The sequence below is a fragment of the Ambystoma mexicanum genome, chromosome 9 (genome assembly GCF_040938575.1).
Source record: "Ambystoma mexicanum isolate Mex_15411 chromosome 9, UKY_AmexF1_1, whole genome shotgun sequence".
NCBI classification, from domain to species: Eukaryota; Metazoa; Chordata; class Amphibia; order Caudata; family Ambystomatidae; genus Ambystoma; species Ambystoma mexicanum.
Genome location: NC_090931.1, coordinates 954,322,066 through 954,334,471, shown reverse-complemented (window position 1 = coordinate 954,334,471; position 12,406 = coordinate 954,322,066). Strand labels below are relative to the sequence as shown.

The following is a 12,406-nucleotide window of genomic DNA, read 5'->3' as shown; positions in this document are numbered from 1 at the left end:
TGGCCTTTATACATAAGGGGCCCGGCAGGCCGCAGTATGTGCCATAGGTGCAGATGGATAAAAATTAATTGATAAAGGCACTCCTGCCCCTCACTGCGGGTGCAGGCAAGTGGATTTAAGCATTCGAAAAACGGACAGCCGGGGTCCCCCTGGCGGTCGGCGATATATGAAAAGTTTATTGGTAGTGACTATTGGAGACCAGGCTGGGGATGTGTGGGTAAAAGCAGGATATTTGGGAGTGAATTTGGGAAACGATGCACACGATGGAGCATCGTTTAACAAGATTCGGGTACAGGTAAGGGATGCGCTGCGGTGAGTGTTCCCTGACACACTTGACCTACAATGGATAATACAATATACTATGAGCGATGACGAAGACCCCTCTCAGTTTATTCCTAAAGTTCAGGAGAGTGGAGACTCGTGGGACCAGTCAATACCGTTTTTTCTACTTTATTGTTAAGAAGGGCCTGCCCAAAGAGGTGCAAAAAGCACTACAGAAAATCGTGGACATCGAGGTGAAGGGGTGGGCCAAAATACAGGAGCATAATAATACACCATTGTAAGAGGATAAAAGAGCGCAACAAGGAAACGGCCTCGAGGCGGCAAGCGGAGCAAGCGAAACTAGTACAAAACAAATTAGCTAAAATTGCCGTGAAGGCGTCAGTGTCCATGCCAGTGCAGACGGAGGTGGCAGGAAATGCCCAAGAGTTCTCAAACACTAGAATAGCTGCAGTTTGGTCAGAAGGAGTGCAAGGGCAGTGGGTGGGGGTCCACAGTACCCTGGCCCATACTGGCAATAAGGAGGACAGCAACGAGGAAGAGGTGGGTTCCGAGGAGCAAGGGGAGGGGGTTTTGGAGGAATGGGGCCGAGAGGTGGAGGAATGGGGCTTACACAATGTTGGAACTGTGGAAAGTGGTGGCATTTTTCAAGAGAATGCAGGAGCAGACCAGGGATGGGGTATAACTATAGCCCATCACCCAGGGAACACCACAAGGGCCGACACCCAGAAATGATGAGTTATTCACCGTAGTGACTAACGTACTCCTAGTCCGTAGTCCCCTTTCCTCTAGGGATGGGAGACGGAACCTTTTTCACCAGAAAACACCTTTAAATTTAGAGGCAAGCAGGGGGCGCGTCGCTGGGAGCATGCACTCCCGACTCCGCCCACCTGTGCCACTCGTCAGTTCTCATTGATGCGTCGACAATATTACCATTGCCTAATGACATCAGTTTTATTAGGGGGGGATGGCGGGACGTATGGAGGAAAGGGGACTATGGACTAGAAGTACGTTGGTCACTACAGTGAGTAACTTATAATTACTCCTACGTCCCGTCACCTTTCCTCCATACTGCATGGGCGATTACAACTGAATGTAGCCCCAGGGTGTAGAGGTGAACCTCAAGAAAAAAAGTTCCTTAAATACTGTCTGTCCGAAAGCTGCATCTGACCTCGAGACAGTAGTGCTTGCAGAAGGCCAAAGGAGTAGACCATGTGGACACCCTGCTAATGACCTGGCACAGGACATGTCTCTGGAATGCGACCGCTGTGGCCTTGAATCTGACAGTGTGGGCATGCATGTTCGATGGAAGCGGTTTGTGCTGCACCTCATAGGCCTCCTTGATGGCGGAAACCATCCACCTTGCTATAGAGGCCTTGGAAGCCCGATAACCCGGCCTTGACCCCCCCCCCCGAAGGAGACAAATAGAGCATCCGACTTGCAGAAGCTCTTGGTTCTGTCCAGATACAATTTCAGTGCGCGCCTGACATCCAGACAGTGCAGGACACTCTGAGATTCGTCCTTAGGACCGCAAAGAAAGTAGGTAAGACTATCTTCTCATTTAGATGGAAAGAAGAGACCGCTTTTCATCTCTGTGAAAAGTAGTGTACGGTTCTAAAGCCACCAGTGCCTGGATTTCGCTAACTCTACGTGCGGATGTAAGACCCATCAAGAGAGCTGTTTAATGGTGACCAGCCTGATGTCCGCGGACGCCATTGGTTCGAAAGGTTTGTCCGTCAGGGCACCAAACACTGCATTGAGGTCCCATTGGGTGTGGTTTCTTGATGGGCGGGTCCACGTAGAACTTCAGCGCTCTAGCTACATCCAGCGAGTGCAAAGTCCTCTCGGCCGGCGACGAAGGCGACGGGAAGAAAACTGGTAACACCAAGGGCTCATTGAGATGGAAGTCCGACAGCACCTTGGGCATAAAGGAGGGGTGCGTCCTGAGCCCCACCCTCGTCTCGTGAAAAGTCAGGTATGGAGGCTTGCAGGACAGGGCCTGAATCTCTCCCACTCGTCGTGCGGAGATGATGGCCACAAGAAATGCTGTATTCCACGACAGGAACTTCAACGGTGCCGAATGCAGAGGCTTGAATGGTGCCCCCATGAGCCTGGTCAGCACCACGTTGAGCTCCAACGCCTTCACCGGCGGGAAAGATCGGAACAGTCCTTTCATAAATTCCATAAATTCACCAGGCGATGAGACCACAGGGATGGCCGTCCTGTAGTTCTGGTGTATCGGGAAATCGCTGCCAGGTGTTTCTTGATGGAAGCATGCACTAGTTCTGCCTTGGCTAGCGACAGTAGGTACGGTAGCACTTGAGGGGCCGTAATCCATAGAGGGTTAATCTTCTGTGCATGGCACCAGACAGAGAACCTCTTCCACTTGTGTCCGTAGCACTTGAGAGTTGAGGACGCCCTGGCCTTTGCAAGAACCTCCTTGCAGTCCGCCGGGATATCGTACCCTCCAAACTCTAGTGCTGCAGGAGCCAGGCCTGCAAGTTCAGCGACTCTGGATCGTGATGAAGGATGGCGCCTCCTTCTCTGGAGAGAAGATCTGCGTCTGTCGGCAGTTTCAATGGTGGGGACGCTGACAAGTCCAGAAGGTCCGGAAACCAGATCTGTCTCGGCCACGCCGGTGTGACGAGGATCATCCTGCACCGGGACCTCTTGAGTTGGCTGATGAGTCGGAGCAGCAGCGGCAACGGAGGGAACGCATACAGGAAAAGGCCGTCCCAGGGGAACGAGAAAGCATCATCCATGCTCCTCGGCTGGGGAAACATGCTGGCAAACCTCTGGCACTTGGAGTTTGTCGCCGTCGCGAACAGGTCGATCTGGGGTTTGCCCCATCGCTGGAAGAGTCGATCCACTTGATCCTGTCGTAGTTCCCACTCATGGCACGAGCGCAGCTCCCTGCTGTGTGAGTCGGCGATGGTGTTTTTTATCCCTGCTAGATGAAAGGGTAACAGAAACATCCCCTGGGCAACGGCCCAATGCCACAGATCCTGGGCTTCCTTGGATAAGGCTGGGGATCTGGTTCCTCCCTGATCCGGATGTAGAACATCGTGGTGGTGTTGTCGGTGAAGATCCTCACCACCTTGCCCTTGAGGGACGGAAGAAACGACCTGAGGGCCCAGAACACTGCTTGGAGCTCCAGTATGTTGATGTGGAGCGGCCTTTCCTTCGGGAGCCAAAGGCCTCTCACATGAAGATCTCCGGTTTGCGCTCCCCACCACTCCAGGGAGGCATCCGTCGTCACGTCACCTGGTATGCTGGGGTCTGAAAGTCTGTGCCCGCCGCGAGATGCGCACGGGTGCCCCACCACCGAATTACTTGGCGGAAGACCTTGTTGAGCGAGATCTTGTCCTCGAAACTGCCCGCCTCTTGCATCCAACGGGCGTCGAGGAACTCCTGTAGAGGACGCTTCTGAAGCCTACACAGGCGCACCAGATAGATGCATGAGGACATCATCCCGAGAAGGGACTTGATGGACCTCACCCTGGCCACGTCCATGGCCAGCAGACGCTGCACCTTGCCCAGAATGGCCTTCGTCCTTTCCTCCGACGGCGAGGCCAATCGCTCTACTGTATCGAGCTTGGCTCCCAGAAATAGTGCGACCTGCGACGGAACCAGGTGGGATTTGGGAAAGTTGATGGAGAATCCCAGGTCCGTGAGCAGCCGGACGGTCTTCGCTGTGTGTTCGACGGCGAGTTCCCTTGTTCTTGCTCGGATAAGCAATCGTCCAGGTAGGGGTAGACGTGGATCCCCTGCAGGCGCAGCCGCGCCGCCACTGGTGCAGGCACTTGGTGAATACCCTGGGCGTCGACTTCAATCCGAATGGGAGGGCCTTGAACTGGTAGTGCCGTCCTTGGACTATGAACCTGAGAAACTTTCGGTGTCCTTTCAGAATGGGGATATGAAAGTACGCATCCTGCAAATCCAACAACGAAAGGAAGTCACCTTCCTCCAGCTGGCCCAGCACGTGCTGGAGGGTGACCATCCGGAACTTCTGTGCCTTGATGTATTTGTTTAGTCGACGCAGGTCCAGGATGGGACGCCAGCCTCCTGTTTTCTTTCTGACGGGGAAGTATCTTCAGTATATTCCGGAGCCCCAGAGCCTCTTTGGGACGAGCTCGATGGCTCCTTTCTTGAGCATCGCTGTTACCTCTAACAGCAGTTGAGGGATGTGGTTTTCCTTCCTGGCCACGGGAGGAATGTGGGGGCACTTCTTTAGAAATTCGAGAGTGTGCCCGTGGGCCAGGGCATCCAGCACCCAACGGACGGTGGAGATGGACTCCCACACGCTGACGAACTTCACCAGCCGGCCTTCCACCGGGGTGCTCAGGTGGGGGGCCCGACGCTATGGCCGGTTCAGTCCTGCTTGGAGGCGGCCTTGCCACCTTGGCGACGATGAAGAGATCCTCCTGACTTGCCGCGTCCCCTGTAGGCCTCCTGCGACAAGGAGCGGGCCGCCTGGCGGTACGTCGATGAGCCGCCGCCGGATCCCTTGGAGGCACCCGGTCTGCTTCCGGAGTTCCGAAAGAGTGGCCGTCGTTGCTGCAGAACTCTTGATGGCCTGCAAAGACTCATCCACTGTCTTCCCAAATAGATTGTTCCGGTCGAAGGGCATGTCCAAAACCTTGCTTGCACGTCTTGGCGGAAATCCGTCGCCTTGAGCCACCCCCGCCGTCGAAGGCAAACGCTGTTGCCCAACTGGCAGAAACCGGTGTCGGCAATGTCTGTGGCTACCGTTATGGCGTGGTCTGACGCCACCTCACCTTCCTGTAGGATCGCCAGGGCCTCTGCCCTCTTGTCGTCCGGTAGGAAGTCCAACAGGGGGGAGATCTTGTACCACACCTCCCTGTCATAGCGGTCCACAATCGCTAGGGTGTTGGCCGCCTTAATCGTCGTAGCCGCTGACGATATGACTTGTCGTCCCATGGCATCCAGTTTCTTTCCCTCGCCGTCCGGTGGGGAAGTTGAAGTTGAGGCCAATCCCCCCCACCCCCGCTTTCTTCTTGGCTGCCGCCGAGACGACCGAATCCCGGGTCGGTTGTGCCCTAAGGCACAAAGGGGCGGCATCGGGGACCCGGTACTTCTTCTCGTACCGGTCCCTCTTGGCAGGTGTAGTGGATGGGTTCTTCAGAAGGGCAAGTCCCTCGTCCCAGATGTCATCCAGCAACGGCACCGCGAGGACCGTCTTCCTTTTGGCCTTGCGCCGTTGGTAAAGGAATAATTCCTTCTTCTGTTCTTCGGTGCAGAGCTGGAAAATCTTGGATGCCCTGGCAATCATGGCGCGGAAGGACCCAATTTCGTCGGCGGGGAGGCCCGAGGAGGTGGTGATGATGATGGGAGGTCCGTCCCGTCGTCACCACCGTCGTCATCCGTCCCTGTTGTGGCTGTATCTGTTCCCGTGTCATCCCCAGGGATAAGGGAATGAGACAACGGCTGAGAAGGCTGTGAGGGCGGGGGTGGATGAACTCTCCTCCTCTTGTTTGGATGGCTTCCCGACGGGCCCGGTTCTGCTGGGTCTTCCGTTGGGGGTAGGGGCAATCTCGTCCTTATCTCCGTGCATAAGGTTTGGATTGCCATCAAAATGGCCACCGATTTGTTCTGTGGCTCGGGTTGCGGCGGGCGCGATGGCTCCACGGGAGCCTCGTCAGTGGCACCGTCACTTTTTTCGTCCTTCTCGTCGGGATTCCTCCCGTGGGACAGGGCCTCCTCAAACTTCCTGTTGGGGCCCTCCACGACTTCCACCAGCTCCTTCTCGGAGGCTGTGTCCGTGTCCGTAATGGCCACCGGCCCCCCCTCCTTTTCCACTGGGGTCTTCACGGGGGTCTTCTCGATGGGCTGAAAAGAGGAGTCCCTCCGCGGTGGCAGGGAAACTCTGGGCCGCGAGGTCGCCTCCACTGGGGTAGCCTCCACAGGCTTTGCCAGGGCCGTTGCGACTACCTCGATAGAGGCCTTAGCCGGGTGAATCAAGGCCTTCACCACCTTTGCGCTTGAGGCCTTCACCTTGGGGGGGCAGGGTCACCGCCTCGCTCCCCCTCGGCTAGTTCCTTCGAGATCGACCAGGGCCTCTCCAGAAGCTTAGCCGGGTCCTGAGACTTTCTCATCCCCGAGCCAGAGCGTTGGCTCGTGGTTGATGGTGCCAGTGAAGGTGCGCCCTGCCTGGCAGCTGAGGAGCCCAGCCGTTCGGTGCTCCCAGTGCCCAAGGACTTGCGGTGCTTTGCCTGCTGTTGGGCCCCCATTGCCGGAGCGCCCTCACAGGACTTAGAAGACCGCTCGGACTTCTTCTTCTTCTGACCTGCTGGGCTCTTTCCTTCCAGCCAGTTGGAGAGACGGGTCCGACGATCCCTCATAGTCCGATCCGTCATGTTCATGCAAAACGCACAGCCCTTCTCCACGTGCGTTTTGTCTCCGTGAAGGCAGTAGAGGCATCTCAAATGCTCGTCCTCCTTGAACACATTCTGTAATCCGCATCCAGGGCAGTTCCTAAACAGCTTGGATCCGGGTGTCGAGCTTCCTTTCTCCTGGGCCATGTCCACGAGGTAGTCCGATCTACTTCCGTTGATCGGAAGTAGAAACAGTGGAGCTTGAGGCTCGCTTGACAGAACAAAATGAGATAAACCTCTTACCCATTAACATATCGGTCATTCAACAAAATCAAAAGTATATTGAACTGCAGATTGTTGATGGAAATCTTGAAGACATAGGGAAACCAATGTGCAGCCACTTGAAAATAAATTGTAATTAGATCTGGACATGCATTTATAGCTTTAATTTATACAAATAGATGTATGTGTGTTTTGTTAACTAGCCAGATCATTACAGGCCTGTTATATTTTTCTGCACACACGCTGACTGTTAATTGTATAACATTGTTGGTGACTTCCCCAGCATAAGGTTAGGGGATCATCTTTGAATAAAACAGAATATTCAGTCCAAATACAGTCAGTTTCTTGTCCCAGAATTTTAGGGTATGGCTGTGTACAGGGGGTGTTAAATTAGGGGATGCCACCTTGGTGGATTTGGAAATCTCTAAAAAATAAAATCCAACAACATATACATCAAATAAGTAATCAATTCATGTCAAACCAGTTTATTTTTTCTTCATAAAGAACTTTCATTAAATACTTTTTGTTTGTTGCCAACTGAAAATATTATGGTCATAACATCAATCTGATCTCACGGTATAGTAATGTGAGGTAATCTATATCTTTAAGACACAAGTAAAAATATAGAAAGTGACCAAAACATGGTTTGCATTATAGATGTTTACTGACCTGACTTTATATTGTGTGCTTCATCAGGGTCAATAGGAGAAATACCTTCATAAGGTAAAATTAAATTTAAAAAAGGAGAGCATGAAACAAAGGGGAATGCAAAGTTAAACAAATACATAGCACCAAATTTACATATCTGTTTTTTAAAATTTAGTTTCTTCAAATAAGTTTGTCGATACTGTTCCTGATTTGTTATGCAATTTAATAAGGAACAAAGTGCATACAGCATTTCTTTTTATAAAAATGAGATAATTTGAAATATCCTCTTTGGGAGAAACAATTCCCCGCAATTCCAACAAATATTTTGTCCCATACATTTTATGAATATTAAGAAAACATTACATTTGTGTAGAATGTTACCTAAAATCTGCTCCATGTCTGGTTGCAGTGATCATTAATTTGATTCGCAAACCATGAAAATTGTTGATTGAGGATAAGTGTATATATCTGTAGACTAGATGCAGGTTTAATCTCAATCTAGAATGTCCCAGACTACTGTAAAAGCGCTGGATTTGCTCTTAGAACATGCAGGATTTCATACATTTGTAATTGCTACCTCCTATAAAGCTTCTCTGGCTGGGCCAAGACTAGAAGGCATCCTTAGATCAGCATTTTGATATATAGATTATACTTTTAAAGCCTTGCATTTTAAACTGGTAGATCATGCGAAATTAAAGACTCCAGTCGTGAAATAAAATTGTGATTTTGAGCTATGAACTAAAATCCTTGGGAGGCAACATCATTCATCCAAGTGCCCTTCCAATGTTCTCGTTCACATTACCTGCTTTACAGATGTATAATGTAACTGCATCATCCTGATCTACAAGGACGTCTCAGCTCCCACCTCAGATAAGGGGTTGCCGTCAAGGTTTGATGTTCCACCTGGGGGTGGATTAACCAACCACTGGTGTGCTCTTGTACTCGAAAACAAAAAACAAGCTGGCCCGGAGCACGGCTGCCGCTCAGTAAATTTCATAGTGTGGAGGGCTCATCCATTGCTATGTGTGATATTTCGGCAATGGTACCCACATTCCAATACTGAAAGAGTGGTGGCTGATATGCTGTTAGTGCCAGCATAACTGCACCCAGATTGTATTCTGAAGGGGCCCTGCAGTGAAGCCATGAAACCCTCCTTTTCGTCTCCCAGAATGCAACTTGGAAGAGCACTCAGCAAGTGCGCCTATTTTTATGTGACCCACATGCACAGCAAAAGCCACAGGACCAGATTGCCCATTCACATGATTTCCTAATAAAGTGTGTGGACATGGACAGCATCATTTATGTACTTTATAGTGATTTGTTAAGCACCCTAGGCCTGTCGAAGGCTGGTTTTAGTCAATAAGGAGCCTTCATTTGCAAGGTCATGCCACCATGTGAATGAGCTAACAGGGAAGCATTTGCTATTAAAGAAGGGGCCACCGCTGCAGCCCTTGTGGGGCATACACCACAATGTGCCGCTTTCCCAGAGGGCGTACCGTTTTGATAATGATGTTGATAATTTATTATTATGGGCTACAATGCGTCCTGTTCTACATGGTTTACTGGGAACAAAGAAAGAGGACTGAATACAGCCTCAGCAATTATCAAAAGTGAGTCTTCATTCTGGCTCCTAGGCTACTCGTTTTTTAATGCTTTCTTGGTTCAATGATTTCAATGAATTTAAAGATGGTTAATGTTTGTTTTGTTGTGCTTATTGTTCCACAAGTAAAGATGAAATGTGTAACAAAATCTTGATTTTACTTTCTGATAGGAAATTCTGTATTTTTGTCCACAGTAGAAAAATTTCAATAACAAATATGGATCAATGATTTGCCATTTTTTGACACAGAGTAAATGACGATGTCTGGACAAATGTTTCACATTATAAAGATTTATTTTTGATATAAAAATGAACGTTAAAAAGAAGCATTGCATTTTTTATATTTTAGAAAATTTAACTGCACACGTAAATACAAATAATGCATTTCATGTTAAAATGCGGATTTACTTCATTTACTTCATATGCCATTAAGCACCTTCTGTGTGATAACAACCCGTCCAAGCCAACTATTGAGGAAGGGTCCTGATGAAGCTAGATGTACTGCAAAGTACTTCTCTAGTGTGGAATGCTCGAAACACCAAACACTACACGGAGGCCAAAAAGCAAGGTCTCTGTAGGATCAGAAGCAAAAACGCTCTCTCCCCAAGTCATGACGTGCAATTGGGCAGCTGCTTTTTGCTCCCTGTATGTGGTACACAGAGCGTACATGCAGATTCATGTGGCAAAAACATTGGGCAAAGTGGACCATACTTACAGCGAATCTGCCGCAGCAGAACTATATGAACTATATGTGTGTGCTACCAAAGCATTTCTATGCAATATTCAAACGCTTTCTAGCAGTTTGCATCCGACACTCATATTGTACCACTTTTGTTCAAACACAATGAGACTTCATACACTCAGGCTGCATTTCAGTCTTGTTTAGGGAATACCATCGGAGAGAGACTGGGTAATCGGATAGTATAATGAAAGGCAGAAATGTCTACAGTACAAGATATAAAACGGTAGCTCTATACTAATCCCGCTAAGTGCATGCATGCATATGGCCTTAGGGAGAAACGGATACAGTAAATAAACACGAATTTGCATGGCTTTGAAGGAAGCATGAAAAGCAATGCAAGAGCAAAGCATAAAAGCAGTTTCTCGCTGACACTTGATGCGATTCGCATGGTTTGCATTCCATCGGGCGCATGCAATACCATGCAAACACAGGAGGCACACACGCTCATGTTGCGGTGTGTAACCGCATACCAAGATGAGAGGCACACGGGCACATTATTTGGTGCAATGGCATAGCAAAACAAGAGGCCTACACCTGAATGGTGTAGTACCACACTAACACAAAAGCACATACATTGTATTCATTTGCACGGTATAAAAACACAGGCCATACCAGCAGAACAAGCAAACTATATCACCTGCCAACAGAAGAAGCACACATGCCTATTTTGAATGATGAAGACAAGAGGCACGCACATGGTGCAATACCGTAGCAACACAAGAGGCACACGTTTCATTGTTGCATGCTGCAATGTCATGCCTAAGCGAGGCCTAAACAATTCGCAATACCATTTCAACACAGGAGGCATACATTTCTGTGTCGCATGGCGCAACGGCATGTCAATACAAAAGGCACATACTGTGCAATACCATTGGAACACAAGAGGCACACATTTCTGTGTTGCATGGTGCAACGCCATGGCAACATGAAAGGCACAAACATACATGTTTCACGTTGCCGTACCATGCACTGTTGTACGGTGAACTAACATGCCAACATAAGAGGCGCATGCGCGCGCACACACACACAAACACACACACACACCTTCCATGTTCTAATGTTGCATGATGCCAAAAGGCACTTTGTCAATGAGATTTTTTCTGCACAGCAGAAATGATTGTCAACACATAAATATTCCTACATCCTTTTAAAAACCGGCGTCATTAGCCCTTTGGAAATCAGCAAATCTTACAGGTAAACGAACAGCAGGGACTGCATTGAGTTACAGTAAATGTACCTATCCCTGCACATCCCGCAGTCGCTTTTGCACATGGGAAAGAAGCAGTTACGTTAGTACTAGTGACTCCCAAATATGTGTCTTTGGCTTACCTAGTCCTTCTTAAAAACTGCCACAAGAATATGTTATTGGCTTAAATATTCCTGGTGGCCACAGCAGACCAGTCCATTTGCAAATGATCTGTTTACTGTAATTGGAAATGGCCATGAAAGCGCTATGCAGGTGGCGTTTACAGTACAGCCAAATAAACCAAAAGACATGTGAACAACTGACATTGAATGAATTCATGTAGAGAAATAATGGAAAAAAACACATGACATGTAATGGTTAAAGCAGAGGTGGTGGACTTGATCAACTTCGACAGAGCAAGTTGTTTTTAACACAGACATGTAAGAAGCTGCAGGGATCCAGCGCGGCATCAGCGGCACCCATTTCACCTGGGTACGGGTGGCAGCGGAGGGGCTCCTCGTTCTTTCCTGCCAGAGCCACCTGTAAGATAAGGAGGAACAGGCACACATTTCTTTCAGGTAACAATTCAGCAGCTTGCGCAGAACATGTCAAGTGTGTACAGCTAAATAAAACAGGGACGTATGATACTACAGTGCTTGGACAGGCCCAGCCAGGCACCCCGGGGGAGAGAAGCGCTGGCAACGCTGCTACGGCGCAGAGGCGACATCTACCGCCACCTCAAAACCAAACGATTGCAGATAAAAGCAGAATTCAATGCAATATGCGACACTGGAAATACAGCACGGTTGGTTTGTGGTCAACAATACTGGCTGACCGCTCAGACACACTCACATGCAATGGAAGATTTTATTATATACCAGGAAGAGTATGCAATCATCAACACAAATAGGGCGAATCTAGGAGAGCACAAACTAGAAATAGGCAGGTATGTACAGGTTGGCAAATAAATGTACATATGATTAAAGGATAGCTCATCTGTTCACAGTATTAGAAGAAAAACAGCACTGGAAGTGGTAGCGGGTAGTTAGAACCCACAAACCAGTAAGGCAATGGAAGATACTGTAAAGGAAAAGATGGAGGCAATACACACAACTATGATGCAAGGGGTACCCCTTTAATGCCACAAGTTAATATTGTAAGTGTGGAGAAAAGGCAAGCCAATATAATTAATCTGCGTTCACATCAGCACGTTAGCAAGGTTTGATGATTTTTAGAACTGGTGTGGAGGGGTTTACGTTGGAGGTTCTTGGTAAACCTTTTCATAAAGACACAGAGCTGTTTATATTAGCGTTGTGAGAAGATCCAGTTGCATA

General features: G+C 49.0%; 1 protein-coding gene across 9 annotated transcripts in view; it reads right to left on the bottom strand.

Annotated features, from left to right (window-relative positions):
- Window positions 1-9,419: 9,419 nt before the first annotated feature.
- The window catches only part of WIPF1 (WAS/WASL interacting protein family member 1), a 906,211-nt gene continuing 903,224 nt past the window's right edge, over window positions 9,420-12,406 (bottom strand). For all 9 annotated transcript variants that reach the window (XM_069616149.1, XM_069616153.1, XM_069616147.1 and 6 more), the window contains one exon: window positions 9,420-11,612. In XM_069616149.1, coding sequence (XP_069472250.1) covers window positions 11,557-11,612 — 56 coding nt within the window. In that variant the 3' untranslated portion in view covers window positions 9,420-11,556. The remainder of the gene's footprint in view (window positions 11,613-12,406) is intronic.